The sequence below is a fragment of the Fringilla coelebs genome (assembly GCF_963513975.1).
Source record: "Fringilla coelebs genome assembly, chromosome: 16".
Lineage (NCBI taxonomy): Eukaryota > Metazoa > Chordata > Aves > Passeriformes > Fringillidae > Fringilla > Fringilla coelebs.
The window spans coordinates 14,136,639-14,156,368 of record NC_140042.1 but is presented as its reverse complement, the minus strand read 5'-3'; the positions used below and the strand labels follow the sequence as shown (position 1 = coordinate 14,156,368).

Sequence of the window (19,730 nt, the reverse complement as noted above, 5' to 3'; positions counted from 1 at the left end):
CTAACTATGAAAACCCATCAGAATTTCTAGCACTTAAATGCCATTTCCTTTCTCAATGTGCTACCAGCACTAAGTAATGTTCACGACATCTCTCTGGCAAATGAAGGAGTACATGCTGCTTTTTCAGAAGTAGAATATTAATACAGATATCAGTGAAAACCGGGCTGCAGATCCTTTCCAGAAGTAAAGAGTTAAAGTGAAAGCTCAAATTATGACTTAGAAGCAAATACATAAGGTCTTAGCTGTGTTTTTCAGAAGTACATGAGTGAAAATGGAATAAAGAGAGAACATGTAGCTGTGTGTCAGAGTCACCTCTTCTGTCTGGAGCAGCAGATTTGGGGAACCCTTTGTGCCACCACTTTGCACAGATCATATTTGTATTCCTGGTTGTTTTTCCCAGCCACTGTCTTTTTTGTGTGCTGTATTCCTGAATCTTGGCAGCGCTTTGGTAGCCCAAAGGAGTGTTCTCTCTGCCTTTCTGTAGTTCTGACTGGTCATTTCTATTTCCTGTAGGTTTAAAGACCTATCTGATCTCGGGTCAGAAGGTGAAGGAGCCCCAGTGCAGCTGTTCTCAAGCTTTGCTTCCTGGCTTGGAGTCTGCAGACGGAGCCAGGACACCGGGAACGTCGGCAGCCGACAGCTCCAGCGACCTGACCAAGACAAGCAAACAGGTGGAAAAGCCCAAGGTGAGTTGTCCTCTCAAAACCCAGCAGCACAGATCTCAAAGCAGAGCTGGGGAAACCTTATGGGCTTGTTTATGCGTTGCTTTACATATTTACATATGTATGGGTGTGTGTACATAGAGTCATAAAACAGAATTTGAGGGAGGAAAAATTTACCAAGTCAAATGGCTCGCTCCCCACTTGGCAAACAATCCCTAAAATAAGGTGAGCACTTCTCAAAGGTGGTTTCAAATAAATATTTCTATTTGTATGTCGGGACTGAGAGGTCAGTGATGCTTTTTAAATGGTCTGGATTTTATGGGGGGGAAAGAATATGATTTATGCAGCTACTGTAACTTCTGGGATTTTCTGCTTTTGCTGCTTCTGCTGTTCCTCTGTCATGGAGGTCATGTACCTGTGAACCTTTCCATGAGTATTCAACAGACGTCCCTGCAAAAGAGAATTGGATTGTTTTTGTGATGGGAGAAAATGCTCTGGTGGGTTGGGAGATTGGTTTGTCTGCTTGCTCTAGAAACCTATATCTGGAGCTGAGGGCAATGATTTGTATGGATTCAGCTTGGAGGAATGATGACACTTTGTTATGTTCACACCTCTCACAAGATCTCTTGACAAGGAAATCTGTGAAACAATGTGTATTGCTTCAGAGCTTTGCTGTTACTCTCCATCTTCCATCTCAGAACAGATTTCCCAAACAACAGATGTCTATTCTCTCTTTTCATTTGTGCTAAGAATTCCTTCTCCTGGGCTGCCTGAGGTGGGCTCAAATGTCAGAGCCAGGGGTGGCCATCTGCAGGTCCCTGTCCTTACACTCCAGTGTGGCCAGTCCTGACTGGATCTCTTCAACCCAGGTTTGAGACTCAGCTGACAGAGTTGATGTGAGGATAATTTTCATGCTGCTTCATTTTTACTGCTTCTCATTTTTTTTCTGGATTAGGAGAGCATGAGTAGGGCACCTTTACCCTGCCTCTGCTCCCAGTTTTAAGATTTGAAGTAAAAACACTGGATTACAGGTGAGATCAGCTGGAGGACTGACCCAAAGAGATGGTCCAAAGTGGAGTGAGCTCCTTAGAGAGCCAGCCAAGCCTGTTTAACCACAGAAGGGAGCTGTAGCCATCTTTATCCCTCCCCAGAATGTGCTCTGAGTGTGGTTTGACAGCATCCAAGTTACTGGTGATATGTTGCTATTCCTTTTCCTGTGTAAGAAAGAATATATTTGGCATCCTCCTGGCACCAGCTTTCCAGCTCCTTCTTGCCTTTCAGTGAAGGCAGTGGCAAATAAGGCAGGAAAATACAGCTTAGAGCTGGGGGGAGCTGTACAGATAAAGCTGTGAGTGCTGCCCAGGCTGTGGTCATGCAGAGGTCCAGGGGTGGCAGTGACAGAAACTCCTTCATTTCAAGCAGTGAGGGAAGAAGAAGAGTGTGCCAAGTGGAGCAGGATTGCTGAGCTGCCAGTGTGGAGCAGAAGGGAGAGAGGAGGGATGAAGCCAAGCAGTGAAGCTGTGGCTGCTGTTCTGAGAGACAGTGAGGATGCCTTGGGAATGTCAGACAGCAGAGGAGGCTGTGACTGAGGGCTGAAACTGCAGTGGAGGATGGGACTGACCCACCTGCAGCTGGGGCTTGGTAACATTGTTATGTACAAACTTGGGGTGGTACTTGTTGAAATGATCTGGGTGCAAAATGAACTCCGGGGTTAAGGATCAGCTGTGGTTTTTTATTAAATGTGGGGTGATTTACCTTGCACAAGGGCAGGTACAGCTGCACCACTCTTCTGAGCAGCTGGGATGTGATGTGGAACATGGGAACATGGTGCTGCCCCACTACACTTTGTCCCTGATTTTCTGCTCTGGGACTTTTACAGGGTGTTAATTGCTATTTAGAATATCCTGAGTGGAAGGGATTCACAAGGATTGTTGCAGTCCAGCTCCTGGCCCTTGAGATGTTTCTCTGTAGAGTGCAAAAGTACCAGCATGGCTGTGAGTGAGAGAAGGAGAAACTAAAAGAAGCTGCTCAGAAGAGCATCTCAGACACATGGCAGCCCAGATTCAGCTGCCTTGGCTGCACTGTTGTGCTCCAGCTACTGCAGAGTTTGTGTCTGGAGGTGCCTGGTTTTACTCACCACCCTCAGCACTGCAGCTCTGGCCAGGGATTTCCTAAGTGTCCTCCCAGCTGTGATTCCTGAGCCTGCCTTGCCCCAGGGCTCTGGTGCTGCAGGGAGTTCTGGATGAGCCCAAGCCCAGCTTTCCCTGTGATTGTGTGAGCACTGCCTTAACAACCCGTTCTGTGGCTGTAGGGGCAGCACAGCAGTGTGGAGCATCCCTGCCTCTCCCAGCACAGCCAGCTCCAGGGATTCCTGACTCCACAGCATGCTCTTGAGGGTCATGTGCACCAGCCTTCTCTCTGCTGGGGAGAATCACAGAATCATGGCATGGTTTGGGTTGGAGGCACCTTAAAGCCTATCTGCTTTTCCATGCCATGGAAGGGACACCTTCCACTGTCCCAGCTTGCTCCAAGCCCCATCCAGCCTGGCCTTGGACAATTCCAGGGATCCAGGGGCAGGCACCACCTCACTGGGCAAACCTGTGCCAGTGTTTCACCACTCCCATTGTAAAAAATTTCTTCGTTGTATCAAATCTAAATTTCCTCTCTTTTGCTTTAAATATATATGTATGTTAAAAAAAAACCCCACAAGGTATGACTGCAGTTTGATCAGAGATCATGCACAATTTTTGAAAAGGAGTGGGTTTCTTTTTTACAGCTTCTGGGTTTTTCGTGAGGGTTTTTTTTAAAGCCTGCAGCTTGGTAGGGTCTGGAGATAATCATTTGCAAAAGAATCATGACTTACATGCCAACTGTTTTAAATACAAAGCTGTAAATGGTGGTGGTGTAGGAGGAGATGACTCTAGCTCTGCAAAAGAGACTTAAGTAAGAGAGGCAAAATTACAGGCGAGTTGAAATATTTTTATTTTAAAGGGAATAAGTGGCTGTATTGGATGCAAAGGATGGCTTTCACATTTTGGGCTTGAAGGGTTGTTCTAGAGGACAAGATCTGTAAAGGAAAGTCAGGAGGGAGAGTGCAACAGTAATTGATCCATGAAAGGAATTGTATTTCCTCCTCTGGTGTATCTGTAGTTCATTTAACTGCAAACCTTGTTGCAGTTTGACTGTCAATAAGATGTGTTTACATTACTGAAATGGTGAACACAGAGGGTAAGAACTCTGAATAAATCTATAATAGCAGGTGGGTTTTTGAATGAAAACACTCCACCCTGCTTAAGTGGTTTTGGTATCAGTTTATCTTCCCTATCATCTTTTATGACATGCCTCACTTGACAGGGAATCAGAAGCTGTTGTAAAAATGTTTTAATGATTGCTTGGTATGAAAACAGAAAGTCCTTTGCTTGTCTTAGTGTTTGCTGGAAGTGCATTAATGTTTTATTCATGGCACTGAGGTCGCAGCACAGGGAGCCTGTGAATGCCTGCAATAGAGAAGGAAGTTAATGATGTTGACTTGAACATATGGGGAAAGTCAGAGGAACTTCTGCCTCTTCTCAAAGGTCAGGCTGCTTTTCCAAGCCCTTTGTCTTCTGGCTTCACCCTGGGAGCTGAGGATTGGAAGTGGTCTTGCTAATTTATTAGCAGGATCAAACGGGGAGTAGTTTCTTCTTTTTTGCTAGAGGCATTTGTTTTTTGTCACCATTACCTGACTTTTGGCATGGATAAATCTAACTCCCAGAGGTTTAGTTAGTAAGGCTTGGTAGCCCACTGCTGATTTATTTTTTAGGCCATCTAAATGTCTTCCATCAAGTGGCCAAGACATTTGTGATAGTTGGTCAGAGATTATTTTAAAACAAAACCATTTGAGAACCAACTCCATGGTTTCTTCAGCAGTGTTGGTATTCATTCAGACTGCACAGGTTCAGAACTGGATGTAAATTGTTTATCTGATGGCAGGTTAGGAAACTCAGAGTAATTTCAGTGCCCAGCCTGGACTGTGTCCTGAGGAACAGCAGACAGGACGATCTGCTGGCTGCTGAGGAGGCTCCAGGTCCTACATGAAAGCCTTTGAGAGGCATTGGTGGGTGGCTGGATGTCACAGGGAGAGTGAGCTGGGAGAAACATCTGAAAAGTAAACAAGCTGGGTGTTTTCAGGTGGGACATGCAAGGTGGAAAAGGAGCATCAGGTGAAAAGTTAATTCTGAAAAGACTTAATATGCTGGTCTCTGAAATGGGGAGTGAACCTGGAGGCAGAAGTTGTGGGTTTGGACTAGAGAGGCTTGAACATGTCCAGAACAAACAGAATTAAGTGGTTGTTGAGTTTGTGACAAAAGGCTCAGGTTCTTGCTGGAAAACTTGCTGTGGTGTTGAGTAGCAGACTTTGGTGAGCCTGGTCACAGTGAACATCTCCAGAGCAGAGGAGATGCCAGAGCTGCTCAGGGACCCTCTGAGCAGGATTGTGCCTCAACACTGCCTGCACTGGAGAAGAAAGTGGAGAACTTGGAAGATACAATTCCAGGCTTAATTCCCCTAAAGAAGATTGCATTTTTACTTGAAGGAATTAGCTTGTTTAAAAAGCTCACATGCAATATTTTAAGTGTCTTCCAAAATGCACAACCTGAAACTGGTACAAATCCTGATGGTTTTGCTTTCCTTGTTCCCTGTGACATTTGCTGGGTGTTTGGCTCCAACAGTGTACAATAGTCTGAGCTCCCTGTCTTAGGGCTCTGTATGAAAAAGCATTTTCCTTTATTCATTTCAGATTTGTTGCTTTCCATTTCCCTGGACTGTTCATAATGCATCATGGTGTTTCATGTTTTTTCTGGATTTTGCTGCATTTTGTGCTGTCTTCTCTCCTAATGGCATTCAGATGCCTTCACAGGCAGGTTTCACCCAGGGAAATTGCTCTTCTCCTACTAAAGAGTGTTTTATTCCTCTTGGGGAAGTCCTTTGCCTGTGCACAGTGATTACAGTGTATCTGTGATCTTACACTAGTGAAGCTTTCCTGGATTAGATTTAGCTTCAGCAAACAGCAAATCTGTGATTTATTTTTGAAATGGTGCATTCTGTTCCAGTCAAATTTTTCTCCCTGCCTCCCATTCTGTAGCTTTGTTTATCTTTGAACCGTGCTGCAAGTATACAAGTGGACTGAATTACAAATTGCATCATACTACAAGGACACCAGAACATTCCTGGCTAAAATTCTTTTGTCTCATTTCAGCCTTGCCCTTCATGTAGTACCACCCTTGCCCCCCACTGCGATGTCAGCATAGATGAAGGAGCTATCCAAAATGGTTGTCAGGATGAGCATAAAAACAGTACAAAGGTAATTGAAGTATTTCTCACTTCCCTTTTCCCCTTATTTTTCTGCTTCCCCCAGCTTTCTTATTTTTTCACCACTATTCCTTTATCTAAGCTCTTAAGCAGCAGAACTGATTATGATTTTGGTTTTTTATTTGTGTTCAAAAATTTAGTTGAGTCTCCCTGCCCCAATTTTCAAAATTTTAGTAATTTTGTGGGCTCAGCTTGATCCTGAGAAGGACCTAAAATTTGGGTTCTTTAAACTATGCTGATGGTACCCAAAGAGGGAGGCCCAAGGAGCACTCCCACACTCTCCATCCTCACACCAGCAGGTTGGGTCACCTCACCACAAGTTCTGTGTCTCGCCAGCATCTTCTGCATCACCGCTCTGAGACGAGGTCATTCCTGTTCACACACAAAATTCACAGCTTTAAGTCAGTTTGCATCCTTTCCTGACCTACAGAAACAGTCTCTTTCATATTCCTTGTGCTGCTGCCATGCTTGTCTCCTTGCCTGTTGCTTTGATATTCCCACTGAAGCCACCTAATTCCTGTGCCATGCCAGACACTGCCTGTTTGTCGTCCTGTTTGTGGCCTTTGCAGCCTCTCTGCTCTGCCTATTCCCTCTCACTCCTCCCTGAAATGCAGACTGAGGACCACTGCTCACCTGGTTGTTATATATTCAAATAAATATAATATTTTCCCTCCTTGGGGAGAATCACTTGGTAGACATGCTCTGAGACAGTGAGCTTGTTCTTCATGTGTGTCTTACAGCTCTTCTCACCAGTAAAGCTGATGAAAAACTTGCCAGCATTGTTGCCAGTGCTGAGCCACTGCATTAATCTGTGTTTGTCCCTCTCTGTACTTGACATGTTGTCTCATGCTGAAACTGGAAGCTCAGAAGCAGGGCCTGCCTTACTGGGCTGTAGGGGTGTGTTACACAGCAGTTCTGTGCCAGAGTTCCAGGAAACAGCCTAAGAAAAGAATAAAATCCTGATCCCTTGAGCCCTGAGGGAGGTGTCAGCAGGGACTTGTCTCAAACCAGCTGGAGATCTCTAAGACAGAGAACATGTGGGAGATCTGCCTGGGCTGCCAAGATGGTAGGCAGGAGATGCTTCTTCCCCAGGTGGCCTCTGCCCACACGCAGGGATCTCCAAGAACTGACTGAAGAGGGATTGATTGTCCTTAGGTGCCAACTGCCTGCTTTAAATTGCTTCCTACTGTACCTGCACTGGCTCCATGTGTGTGAATCAGCAAGTCATCAGACCTTCCTTGCAGGAGATCTGTGTACAGAGTTGAGGAAGAGCTCTGTGATTGCCCTGGAGGAATTCCAGTGGAGCCCAAGTCTCACCTCCTTCTTGGGTTCGGTTTTTGCTCAGCCAAAAATGGGAGCTGTGTCATGGCTGTCAGTAAGTCTGGGATGCCTGTTCAACTGAAAGCTCAGAGAACAGCCACACACACACAGAGCTGCTGTGGCATTTGGTTCCCAGGACTTCCTTGCAGCCCCAGCTCTCTGGGGAAGAAGAGACAGAAGCTCCCTCTACCCATCTCCGTTCCCTTCCCACAGCCCATGCTGCACTCCAGTCCCCTGCCTTTAGGGAATGTTAATGATGTTTAATCATATCCTTGGGCTTGCAAGGCTCCCAACAGCCTCTGGAGCTTCCTTGTCTCTTGCTGAGAGGAAACTCCACACCAAGCCTCCAAGTTCTCAGGGAAACCCTGCAGCCTGTTGCCTTCAGAAGTCCCAGTAAGGTTGGAGCTAACAACATTTAATAAATAGGGATTTTCTCCTACACAAACAGTTTCATACTCTAATCCCTGCCTGTTAAGATTAACAGAGCACAGAGAAACCTTGAGCTGACTGAAGGGAAGAATTTTCTTGGGGATTTGAGCCTTTGCCAAGGAGCTAAAGAGAAAGTCCATGCTGACCTTCTTTGAAAGAGAGAAATTTTCACTGCATTTTTCAAATGATCTTAAGGAACAGCAGGGAAAGCAGACAGTGCCTAGGAGTCCAAATCTTTTATTTGATCTGATCATGGCAAAAACTATGAGTTCTTGGTTTCTGCTTTTCAAGTAACAAGTGGCTGGAGTGGTTAGGAAGAGGAGAAAGATTGTTTCACAGGGAAAAAAAAAAGATGGTAACTATGACTTTCAGTTTTTCTTTAGGCCTCAGGTTGTTCTGGGAGATGCTCTAAGCAAATACAATCTTTAGCATAAGTTAAGAAAAACCAACCCACCAACCAATGAAGGCTCTTTACTAAGAGCTGGTTGCTCAGTTGATTTGCTTTCCCTTTGCTAGTCCTCCTCCCCCCAAAACCTGCAGAGGGGTTTGCCCTGGCTCTGCAGGATGCTCCACAGCCCTGTTCCCCCTGGGCAGGCTGGGTAACCTGGCAGGGGTGTAGGAGGATTTACTCAGGAACTGCTCAGTGTCTTCTCTTAGAAAAGAACCTGGTGACATTTTATGTGAGAAGTTCTGGTGCCTCTGCCTTACAGGAGTGTCCCTCTGTCCCCTGGTGTGCCCCTGCTGGGATCTGTGGCTGCAATCCCCTTTCCCTTCTGGTGATTATGGTCTGCAGCAAAGCGTTGGCAGCACACCAAGGAAACCACCCCATTTCCTATTCCTTCCTCAGCTGCTGTTGCTGTGCTGGGAACACCTGCAAGCTGCCAAAACAACTGCTGGGAGGGCTAGAAGGGACCAGACTGGGACTCCTTCCATCTCCTGGCTCCCAGCACGTGGCTCTGGGGCTCACACAGGCCGGGGCAGCCCGCAGGGTGGGGATCCCCATCCCCCCGGGAGGGAGGAGGAAGGGGAAGCACAACCCACCTCCCTCCTGCTTTTCCTGGAGCTCCAGGGAACCATTCCAACACACCTTGTTATGCCTTTAGCTCTAGAGGTCTTGGCTGTGACAGGAGCCAAGCCCAAGGGCTTCCTGTCTCTTCCCTGCCCAGGGTTCTCCTGCTGCCCCCTCAGTCTTGTCTCTTCCTTGGCTGTGTCTGAACCTTTCCCTTCTCCTGGCTTGTGTTCATGTGCCTCCTTTGCTTCACAGGACAGATCACAAAGGAAATGAATTGATTTTGCACGGGCAGCCAGAAAGAAGATATTTTTTAACTTTAACTAAGTTGATTTTACAATGTCAGGAACATATTTCAGCACGTGGTTGGGGTGGTGATGATATTTATGGTATTTATTTATGGTCACTGTGGTGGCATCCAAGAATAGTCTTCTGGAGGAGCTTGTCACTTCTGTACAAGCAGGAATGGAGAAACTTCTGTCATGAGTGGGTTTCAGGATGAGGATAAATGCTACATGATAAGTGATAAGATATGGAGGGGGGGAGATGAACACTCAAATATGCCAAGTTTGCTCTATGTTTGCATTTGAAAATGATCCTGACTAACTGCAGTTCATTTTCATTCTAACCACACTTAGCTGTCTAATTCTTTTGGAATTGCTTCAGTACATATTGGTCTAGGTCAAACAAAATGTAAAAGAGGGAACTTCAGGCTCCACAAAAATAGAATAATTTTTGTTTAAAAGGAATTTGTGCTCTCGTGATACTGTGTACCTAAGCCACGTTGCCAGCTGTTGTCAAAGTTAAAGCTGTCTTAACTAATACAAAGGCAAAAAAAAAACAGAAAAAATAAGTATGTCTTAGAGAAGGAAATGTAGTTTACTTGCAGGAGTTTTTGTTGTAGAATGAGATGTACAAAAGGGCTGATCCCACAGGTGGGGGAGAGGGGGAACCTTTGGTAAAGCAGCAGCCCTGTAGTGGTCAGGGGAAGGATCAGCAAAAGCTGGACAGAGTGAGCTGTCTCATGACCCAGCACAAATTAAATGTGTATTTAAAAAGCTTTCTAGAAGAATCTTAACCATAAGATGAGTGAATGAAATTTGGGCTTGTGGTTGGTTGTCACTGAGTGTGTGAAAATGTGCTTTGTTTTCTGCTCCTTGCAGAGGTGGTTCATGGAAGGCACAAAGGTGGCACCTGAAGAGGCACATGGGAGGTTTGGGAGCTTCCTCCAGGAGATGGGGCTGGGCTCAGGGCAGGGCCACCCTGGGCTCTGTGGCCAGGGCAGAGCTCAGGGCGCTGAGGGAAGAGCTCCTCTCACTTTTTGTTCCTTGCAACTCTCCTGTCTGTTCTTCTGACATTCCCTGGGTGTGTTTTGCTCTCTGTTGTCCAGGCTCCAGGAGGACACAGCCCAAAGACCCAGAATGGGCTCCTGAGTCCTCCCCAGGAGGAGAAGCTCAGCAACAGCCAAACCTCTCTGTATGAGATGCTGCAGGAGAAGGGGCGCTGGGGCGGCGTCAGCCTGGACCAGTCAGCTCTGCTCCCCCTGAGGTTCAAAAACATCAGGGAAAAGACAGATGCCCACTTTGTGGATGTGATCAAAGAAGACAGGTAAGGAGAATGGAGCTGTGCAGTGGAAAACCCTGTAAAGGTGAGAAAGCAGTACTGGGATTCCATATCTTTAGTATTTGTGTGCTTTTTGTCTGATTTCAGTAATTGTTGTCAACATATATAAATTTCCTGATTTTAGTCTTTATTCTTCTTAAACTACAGTAGAAACTTGATGTCAGAAATTTTCTGTTTAAAATAAGTAAAACCAATTTTTGGTTGCTTCCAGGGTGAACAGTCCTCCTGTCAGTCCTCCTTCAGCTGAGTCACTGAAGGGGAAATTGCTCTTTAAATCACTTGTCACAAAGTTGAATTCCATTTTATAATCCAAAGTCCTCTTAATGCATGTAGTGTGTACCTTCCTCTGCAGTTTAGGATGTAACATAAAATCTGAACCACAAAACTCACGTTTTTTATATTAAAAGAAGAATGTTTGATGACATCTTACTAATGAAATCCTACTGGGCTTGGAAGCAGAATTAATAGAAGTGAATTCTCATGGACTTACAATCTACTTAGATATTGTAAAATGAGTTTCTTTCTCTGTTTCAAACATAAAAGCTTATTTTGGGCAGAGGAAATATGCTTCAAAATTTAGTAGTGTGGGATTTTTATCAACACACAACCATATCTCCATTATGGCAGTGACTTGACTGGTGCAGTTAAACAGATAGCTGGAGTTTGTCATTATTTGTGGCTATTTTTTTTTCATTGCTTCCACTCAGATTGAGGGTAATTTGTATAAATATCCCTGAAACTGTGTTCTCCTGTGGACTCAGCTGCTTGGAACAGGGACACCATCACCTTTATGGAAACATGGCTTAGGCAGGGAGAAGTGAGAAGGAGGGACAGGAGTCCCTCTCCAGTCTCTTACCTAGATTTTGTCACTTTACCTTTCTCTTGTTGAGTCAAAATTTCGGGTTCTTTATTGTTTTTCTCAATGTGTGGTCTGTCATTAGTGGCTGAGAATGGAGGTTTAGCTGATATTTCCAAATAGAAAATAGATGGATTGGGAATGTCCAGATGTTGGCAGAAATCAGCCAGAACAAATAGGAATATTTTTAAAAAGGTAACCAGCACTCTGCAAACTAAGTTACAGAAGTAGCTTCATTTATGCAGTTGGTCTGCTGAAGATACCTCACTCAAGTTCTTGTGTTCTGGTGCTTTCCTCCTCCACTCCCAAAATGGGTAATTTTTCTGATTTGGAAGAAGGAGTACCATGATTTGAGATCAGTCAAAGCCTGGCTTTTTTTTTTTGGTCCCAATTAAATATCATCATTACCATATTAAGTGGGCCATTTCTTGTTGCCAGGGAAACTTCTCTGCTGAGTTCAGTTCATGTAAACATAACTTTCCAAAAATAATCTTCTGATTAATTAGATCTATGTGAAATGCTTCAAGCCTACCAGTTTACGCTGATTTTTTTCAACATCTCTCAATGAGAAATGATATGGAATAAGCCATTTTAAAAATGTTCTTGGTCCCCTTCTGTAAAACATAATGTTGGTCTTAATGAATCCAGTATCTATGAGGATTTTTGAATGGGGAAATTGAGGTGTTTCAAGGAGAGGACCAAACTTCCTTGTGGTCATTTTACAGGAATCCCCATTTTCACTGAGTTCTGCTGTGTTGGTTTGATGCTGTTGCAAAGCCAAGTGATCTTCCCTGAGCACTGAGCAGTGATTTCCACTGCAGGGCACTTGGATATAAATTCCTGCTAACAGAAAATACTTAACCCAGATATGGTGATAAAGTGCATCAATTAATCCCACAGGCTTCCTGCAGAGCTGGGAAGGGTTAAACATATCCTGGGGGGATTCAGGAGCCTGTAGACTGCATTAGGAAGCTGCCTGGGGCTAGCTGGGAGGAAATGCTGGACACTGGGGATATTGAGCTCAGCTGTGTGCCTGAGAGGTTTTTGCATGCCAAGATTTCACCTTGGAGCTGATACCTCGGCACAATTCCAATGTTCTTTAAAAATAATATTAATAAAGACAGTATTAGTGTGGCATGTTTGTATTAGTACATTACAAAAGGGTCCTTTTATGAAAGTTACCAGTTCTTACAACTTGATTCTCTGTATTTGACAAACAGTGAATACTTTCAGCTTTGAGTCTGGCTTTACTTGTACAAAAATCCTGTTCTTTGTTCATTGTAACCTGCACATTATTGTGCTCTTTAAAAGAAAACTGGAGTGTAAGATTTAGAATGTTTGAATTTAACTTCACTGGGAATATCCTCAAAGGATTCTTGCTTTGAGGATTTTTGTTTCCAACAAAAATTAGGTATTCCTTAGGTTATAAACCTTCTGAAGTACAAGAAGCAAGTACTGGTATGCTGATCAGGGCACAATGATCACAATGATCTCTTCAGACTTCCAGAGCAGAATCTCAGGGATGTCTGAAGCTCCCCCAGATCTGGGTTCTGTGCAGCCTTCATCCCCTCCTTGGGGCAGTTTCTTGTTAAAACACTTTTTCATTATTTTAAAATTTGTTCATTTCTTTCATTTCCCGTTTCCCAGTCTTGCTTGATCTGGGGAACACCCTGTGCTGGGAGGCAGAGGCCTCCTGGGAAACAGATTCTGTACTTGACTGTTTCATCAAGTGGGATCTTCCTTTTGGAGACAGAATGAGCTGACAGGGAGCTGAGCAGGCCCCAGGACTGCTGCCTTCACCCTGGCTCCATCTTGTTCCACCTTCTGTTTCGTGCTGCACTGTGGAGCTGGACTGATCCTCCTACACCCTTCAGCAGCACAGCAGCACCATCAGCACCTCCCTTGAGCTTCCCTGCAGGAAGAAAGGGGATTCAACAGTACTTAAAAAAAAAACAACCCAAAAGCTTTCAAAATTTTTATTACAAGATGCTCTTAGAAATGTCTAAGAAAGGTGAGGAATGAAGACAAGAATGAAAGAGAGAGGGGTGACTCAAGTGAGAGTATCCTGATATTTTTAATGTATTGGCCAAGGCCAGAATGTTCAAAGGTTACCAAGTATTGGTCATATTCATGCTTAGACTCCCTTGTCTTCTCTAGCATCAGTCTAGGAATGTGTATTTGGTTGATCTTGCATCTCAGTTAAAAAAAATACTTCCCACGTGCCATCTTGTGCTGGGAGCTTCCAAGAAAACCTCTTAGGCAAGAGTTCCATAAAAATAAACAGAAAATAACCCCGAAACCAAATCCCCTTAAAAAAAGAATTCAGGCACAGACAAGCTCTGTAAGATCTTTCTTTCAGCTTCTTCATCTGCTTGGAATTTGACCTCATGTGCATCTCTGGTTTTTGCTCAGAGTCACCAGCTTGGAAATTGCCCACTCTGCCTGTGGCTCTGGTGCTGCAACTCCCAGGGCGGGAATAGCACTGGGAAAGGAGCCTTATATTCAGGGGGATTTTAGAAACAATTCCCTGTGAATAACACATGGAATCAGCTGATTGAAAATGAGAGGAGGTTCAGGGCAGGGAGGAGTGTGTTTGGAAGCTGCACAGAGCAGGGGAGATGGGCTGGCCCAGCCACAAGTGCCACAAGCAGGTGTGACCTTGCTCTGTGACCCTGGGCACAAAGCCCTCGAGTCCTTTCAGCTCCCTGGCACCTGCTCAGGGCAGAAAAGACTGGCATCAAGTGCCATCAGGAAACTTCATTCATAAACCTCATACTGCTGATGCAAAACTCAGACAGCTTCTTAGTTTTCTTCCAGAGGATGGGGAATAAACTCTACTTCCAGTGATTGAAGCCTCTTTTATGTTGTTGTGGGATTTTTTTCACCTTCTGTAGAAAAGGTGAAGGTGAAGGAGGGCATAAACACCCTCTGGTAGATGCTGCCTCTGGGTTCCTTAGCCCTGATGTCATTAGTTGTCACTGCCTTTGTTGATGGTGCTGGTCATTCCAAATCTCCCATTTCAGAAGTAAATCTCAACTCTCCATCTCTTCTCTGCAGCCTGGATCATTAAGGGAATGTTCCCAGTTGAGTTACTGAGTTATTTTAGTGTCTGAAATAACAAAAAACTGCTGTTTTCTAAAATGGGCAATGGGTTTTTTTTCCCCTATAACAATTTGTCACCTTTGTCATCCTTGGCTTGCTTTGAGCCATAGAGTTCCACCCAAGACACAAATATCCCACAGCCACGTGTCTCCAGAGGTTGTGTGTCTGTAGCAGTAATTAACCTTTACTATTTGCTGGCTTATGTTACAATTATCTGTACTCATCAGTTAGATCTGTTACATTTCTGGAAGGACTTGTTAGACTCTTCCTGGAAGTATAAAAGTTTGCTTCTTCTGTGGAATATTTCCTTTCACTGAGCAAGTGATGTGGGTAAGAGGATACTTTGGTGATCAAGAAAGAAGAAAAACCACAGGAACTTCAAAGCCAAGTGTCAGCATCCCTAGAAACAGCAGCCACAGTCTGGGGGGGCCTGAAGGAGGTACAGCTGAACAAACTGATGTTGATTTTGTCTTCTCTCTTCAGCCTCATGAAAGATTACTTCTTTAAACCACCTATTAACAAGCTGAGCCTCAACTTCTTGGATCAGGATTTGGAGATGGCCTACAGGACGAGCTACCAGGAGGAGGTGTGTTTCTACTGGCGTTGGTTTCTGTCTGTAATCTGTCTGTCCTTGGGTTTTTAACACATTTTGTTGCAGTTGTTTCATGAGAAGGGTCATGAAATGTCAAATGTGATTTGCTGCTTGATATTGCTGCCTCTGAAAAGAGTCTCCTTTCAGTTTATTGTAGAACTGTGGAATGGTTTGGGTTGGAAAGGACCATAAAGCTCATCCCATTCCACCCCCTGCCATGGCAGGGACACCTCCCACTGTCCCAGGCTGCTCCAAACCCTGCCCAGCCTGGCCTTGGGCACTGCCAGGGATCCAGGGGCAGCCACAGCTGCTCTGGGCACCCTGTGCCAGGGCCTGCCCACCCTGACAGGGAACAATTCCTTCCCAATATCCCATCCCTCCCTGCCCTCTGGCAGTGGGAGCCATTCCCCCTTCTCCTGTTACCCCAGGCCATCATCCAAAGTCCCTCTCCAGCTCTCCTGGAGCCCCTTTAGGCACTGGAAGAGCCCTGTCCCTGGAACCTTTTCTTCTCCAGGCTGAACACCCCCAGCATTCCAAGCCTGACATCAGAGCAGAGGAATTCCAGCCCTTGGAGCATCTTTTGCCCTGAGTTTAGTCCAGTGTTTGGGCTGGAAATGTGAGGTACACTGATTTTCTCCGTGTTCAGGTTAATGTTCCAAGTCTTTAGGGTGGCCAGAGAACCATGCTGAGACCTCCAAGTAAAGGAGCAATTGCTGCTTGTCTTCTCATCAAATATTCTAACTTTGAGAATGGTAACTTGGAATTTGATTCTTGTTTAGTCACAGTTTCATGGTTGAAAAACCTGTGGTGAATTCAAATGTCCTAATTCCATAAGTGTGCAGCTCAAAACACTGGAATTGTAAGGAGCAGTAAATTGTAAGGAACTTGGTGTTTTCTTCAGGATTCTGCACTGAGTCTAAAAACTCCTTAATTCCCTTGGGGGCTAATAATTTCACAGGCTTTCCACAGCACTGGATTTTCCTGCCTGACTGATAGGAACTGGCAAGATAGTTTAAATTTACCTAAAGTGACATTAGGTGTCAGTTAGAACTGAGGCTGCATTTCCTCCAGCAGCTGAAAAATTGCTGCCAAGAAAAGGCAATTGCTCTGCCCTCCTTGCTCCTCCTCCTCCCTGCTCCTTCTAATGGCTCTGGTGCTTCTCAGCTTTCCCCGCTGTGAGAAGTTCATTTACTGGCCTAGCATGAAATATTCATGGTTTGTTTTTCTGTTTGGGGCTCTTTCTCTTTCCATCTGGGGCTGTTTTATGCTGGGTGGGAGCAGCAGCAGCTCTGGAGGGGTTGGCAAGTGCCCGAGGCAGCGGGAGATAAGAGATAAGCGTCCGGCAGCAGGAAGGGGAGTGGGCCCTTCCCTTCCACAGCGTGAGCTGCTCGTTTGGGTGATCCTTCTGCACAACTGCACCAGGATAAATTAGGGCTGCCTTTCTTTTCTTCCCAGTGTGTCCTGCATCTGAGGGCAGCAGGATTTCTGTTTCTGCTGTTTGTTGCTTTCAGTTCTGGGCATTGTTGTCACATTCTCCTTAGGAATATTTGCTTGTTTTGCAATACTTCCAGGTGACACCTCACTTAATTTACTGTATTTTAGCAAAGGAAAGCCCACTTGTGTTGCAGTTCAGTCTCTTCACTTTGGTCAGGAGCTCCATGCTCATCCTGCAGCACTGGAATTTAGTGGGATCTCTCTGCATAAAGTTCCTGTAGCAACAACAGAGAGAAACTTCTGTGGGATGCAGCCTGCAAAATTTGCAAACTGTAAAGAAAATAGTAAATCAAGTAGTTTCCAGTGGAAAGATTGGAAAGAGAAGCAAACCAGGGATGGTAAAGCATATACAGGTGGACCTCTTATTGTGGCTGTGTAGGAAATTCCTAGGAAGAGCAGAGATGTGGCCTGTGCATTTTGTTAGTGGCAAGCTAATAATTTGAAAATTATTACATAAACTTCCTTGAAAATGGCAATTTTCACTCTCTAATAGTAACTCTGCAACACTGGGGCAAAAACCTGTTAAAGTTTTAATGTTAGCAGAGTTCTGGTTCAAAACAGAACAATGAAATCTTCTTTTGGAGAGTGAAGAGATTTGACAACAGTCCAGGTTCTCTCATGGCCTGACAGTCAATGCTGCTAAAAGTGACTTCCAGCACCCCTGAATTCACCTCTGATTACACAGTGCCAGCTGCAGGCTCAGGCTGTGATCCCTCTCTGGAATCAGCTCCGCTTCCCAAGAGCCTCAATCCTTTCCCATTTGGAAATGAAGGCGCTACTTAGCCCTGTTAGAGCATCTTGAACGCTGGCACTTGGGGACACAGTGCTGCTTCCCTTCATTCAATTGTTGGGACTTGTGGGGATGAACAGGATTCTGCCACCCCTTCAAGTTAAAAGGTCCTTTTGGCACTGAATTGATGCTGGCTGGATTTGTTAGGTTGCAGAGGAACAAGTTTGTTTTTTAGTATTGCTGAGGACAGAAAGTGTTCTGAGGAACAAAAGAAACTTCCAAATTAAACCAGAGTGCTCCAACTGGGTGCCTTCATGGTGACATTGATAACATAATTTTCTTAGGAGCTTGCTTTCTCTTGGGCAGATACAAACACTCCTGGGACTGGGCTCACCTTCACAAGCCAGCATGTGGAGCTCATGATCTGGTTTGCAGCAGGACTGGCCATGGTAGCACAAAGCACAGCTGCACAAGCACTGGGCCAGGCCAGGATAGGATGGGATGTGTGGTGAGGGGTTATGGAAGAGCAGGACTGGATGTCCTGGGCTCTGGTCAATTTGGATTACACAGCTTTTAATCTAGTCTGAAAGGGAAATGTGAATTCTGCCACAGGAGTTGTGTCTGTGGAGTGATGTGAGGAGGTTTTTTTAAGATTAAAAAGGTTATAGTAAAATATGTGGTTATTTTAAATTAAAATAATGGAAGAAAATATTCCATAATTTATCTTCTACTTGTTATATTTATGTTTCTTTCCACAGAATAGTCAATTTTCATCTTGTTTTATTTCTATATCATAATAGCGTGTGAAAATCACCCCAGGCCTGGGGGCTGTGCCACCAATACTTCTTCTCATCATGGTCTGCTCAGAAAGCTGTGTCACCATCCAACCACCTCTTCTGCTTTTTGTTTCCAACCAGTGCTTACACTGGATTAATGAAGTGGCCAAAATTTCTTCATTCCTTTATTTCTTAGGAGCTGCTGTCCATCATCCAGTTGAATTCAACAAAATAACACTGATTCCTTTCCATCCCTTCCCTCAATCCCTGTGCTCCACACAGGTTATAAGGAATGCTCCAGTGAAGACATTTGCCAGTGCCACCTTCAGCTCTCTCCTGGACGTGTTCCTGTCCACCACAGTCTTCCTCATCCTCTCCATCACGTGTTTCCTGAGGCACGGCATGGTGGCGGCCCCGCCGCCGCCCGCCGCCGTCGCCGTCTTCGTCATCGCCATCCTGCTGGAAGTGCTGTCCCTCGTCGTCTCCATCAGGTAAAGAAAGTGTCACAAAGCCTGCAGAGAGCAGGGAGAGCTGCAGTGCTGCCTGCCTCGGGGATGTTTTGTTTGACAGCATCCCAGGAGCTGCCTGGGATGGGCTGTAAGGCTCAGAGCAGCCAGGGCTGGGCACAGCCCGTGCAGGGAGAGCTCTGGCTGCAGGAATTGCAGCAGGATTGGGACTCTGACAGAGGTCACGTAGGGAGATGGAATCTGCACCCCATTCCTGCTCCTCTGACTGTTCCTTGGGATGCCACGTGCCACTGTACGTCTTCTCTCCTCACAGGACTGTCAGAATTCAAACCGAAAACTTTGATCTCTCCTGCAAACAAACCCACCCAGAAAACTGCTCCTTTAAACTCCAAGATAAAAGTACAGAGTTCTGGGGTTAAAACTGACATCATGTGTCAGAGCTGCAAGGAGCAATGCTGCCCTCAAAGAAAGAGAGAAGACAAATTGCTAAAGGCACATTGTGTCTGTCCAGAAATTATTGATTTTTTGAAGTTTAATGGGTTAGCATGGAGATAGTTCATGTTTTCTGTGTCTGACATATAACAGGAGTCCAGTGTTCCGTGCTCAGAGGTGCCAACCCCACACCTGAGACCTTGTCCTGCCCCTCAGCCTCTCCTGTGCCCTCAGCAGGTGCCAGGTTTTTACCAGCAGCTCCTCATTCCCCATTTGTGCTCAATCAGCCCCAGTGCTGGGCTGTTCTGGGCTTCCAGGACCCTGCTGTGGTGACTCTTCCATCCCCAGGGTTGCTCACACACTCAGAGCACTTTGCTGAATGCAGCTCGAGCTCTCCTGTCTGTAACCTGTCATTAACCCAGGTGATCGAGCTGTTAATGAGCTGATGGTTTGTCTGGGCTGTGGGAGCCACTTCACTCTGCCCTCCTCATCCTGGTGTTCCCTGACACAACAGCAGGATGAGGGTCCTCTCCTGGAGTTCTGCACATCTGTCAGGAATGTGTCAGTCAAAATGATTTTGTAATCATGAGCTGGAAGCAATTTCTGCTGCTGTTTCAAAAGAAACAAAATATTGCAGTTTGCACTCTCATTTTGGCTTTGCAGGGTCGAGTTTAAAAAATACTGAATTAATGCTTTGGTCACTGAAGGAATTTGTACTTCACTGGGCATATTTGTGTGCAAGTGGATTTACATCAAAGCTGGCATGTGGAGTGGAGAGAAGCCATCTATGAAATGCTTTAAAGATAGCATTTCTTAGCAGGTGTGCTTGGTTGTTGCAATTTGAATAGTTTTTAGAAAATCTAGAAATTCAGAGAGTTAAAAGCTGTAC

At 45.2% G+C, this 19,730-nt stretch overlaps 1 protein-coding gene across 1 annotated transcript in view; it reads left to right on the top strand.

Annotated features, from left to right (window-relative positions):
* ADCY9 (adenylate cyclase 9) overlaps window positions 1-19,730 on the top strand; it is a 90,428-nt gene that overhangs the window by 44,234 nt on the left and 26,464 nt on the right. The window contains exons 2-6 of the mRNA XM_084216536.1: window positions 514-686; window positions 5,899-6,003; window positions 10,160-10,377; window positions 14,834-14,936; window positions 18,225-18,433. Coding sequence (XP_084072662.1) covers window positions 514-686; window positions 5,899-6,003; window positions 10,160-10,377; window positions 14,834-14,936; window positions 18,225-18,433 — 808 coding nt within the window. The remainder of the gene's footprint in view (window positions 1-513; window positions 687-5,898; window positions 6,004-10,159; window positions 10,378-14,833; window positions 14,937-18,224; window positions 18,434-19,730) is intronic.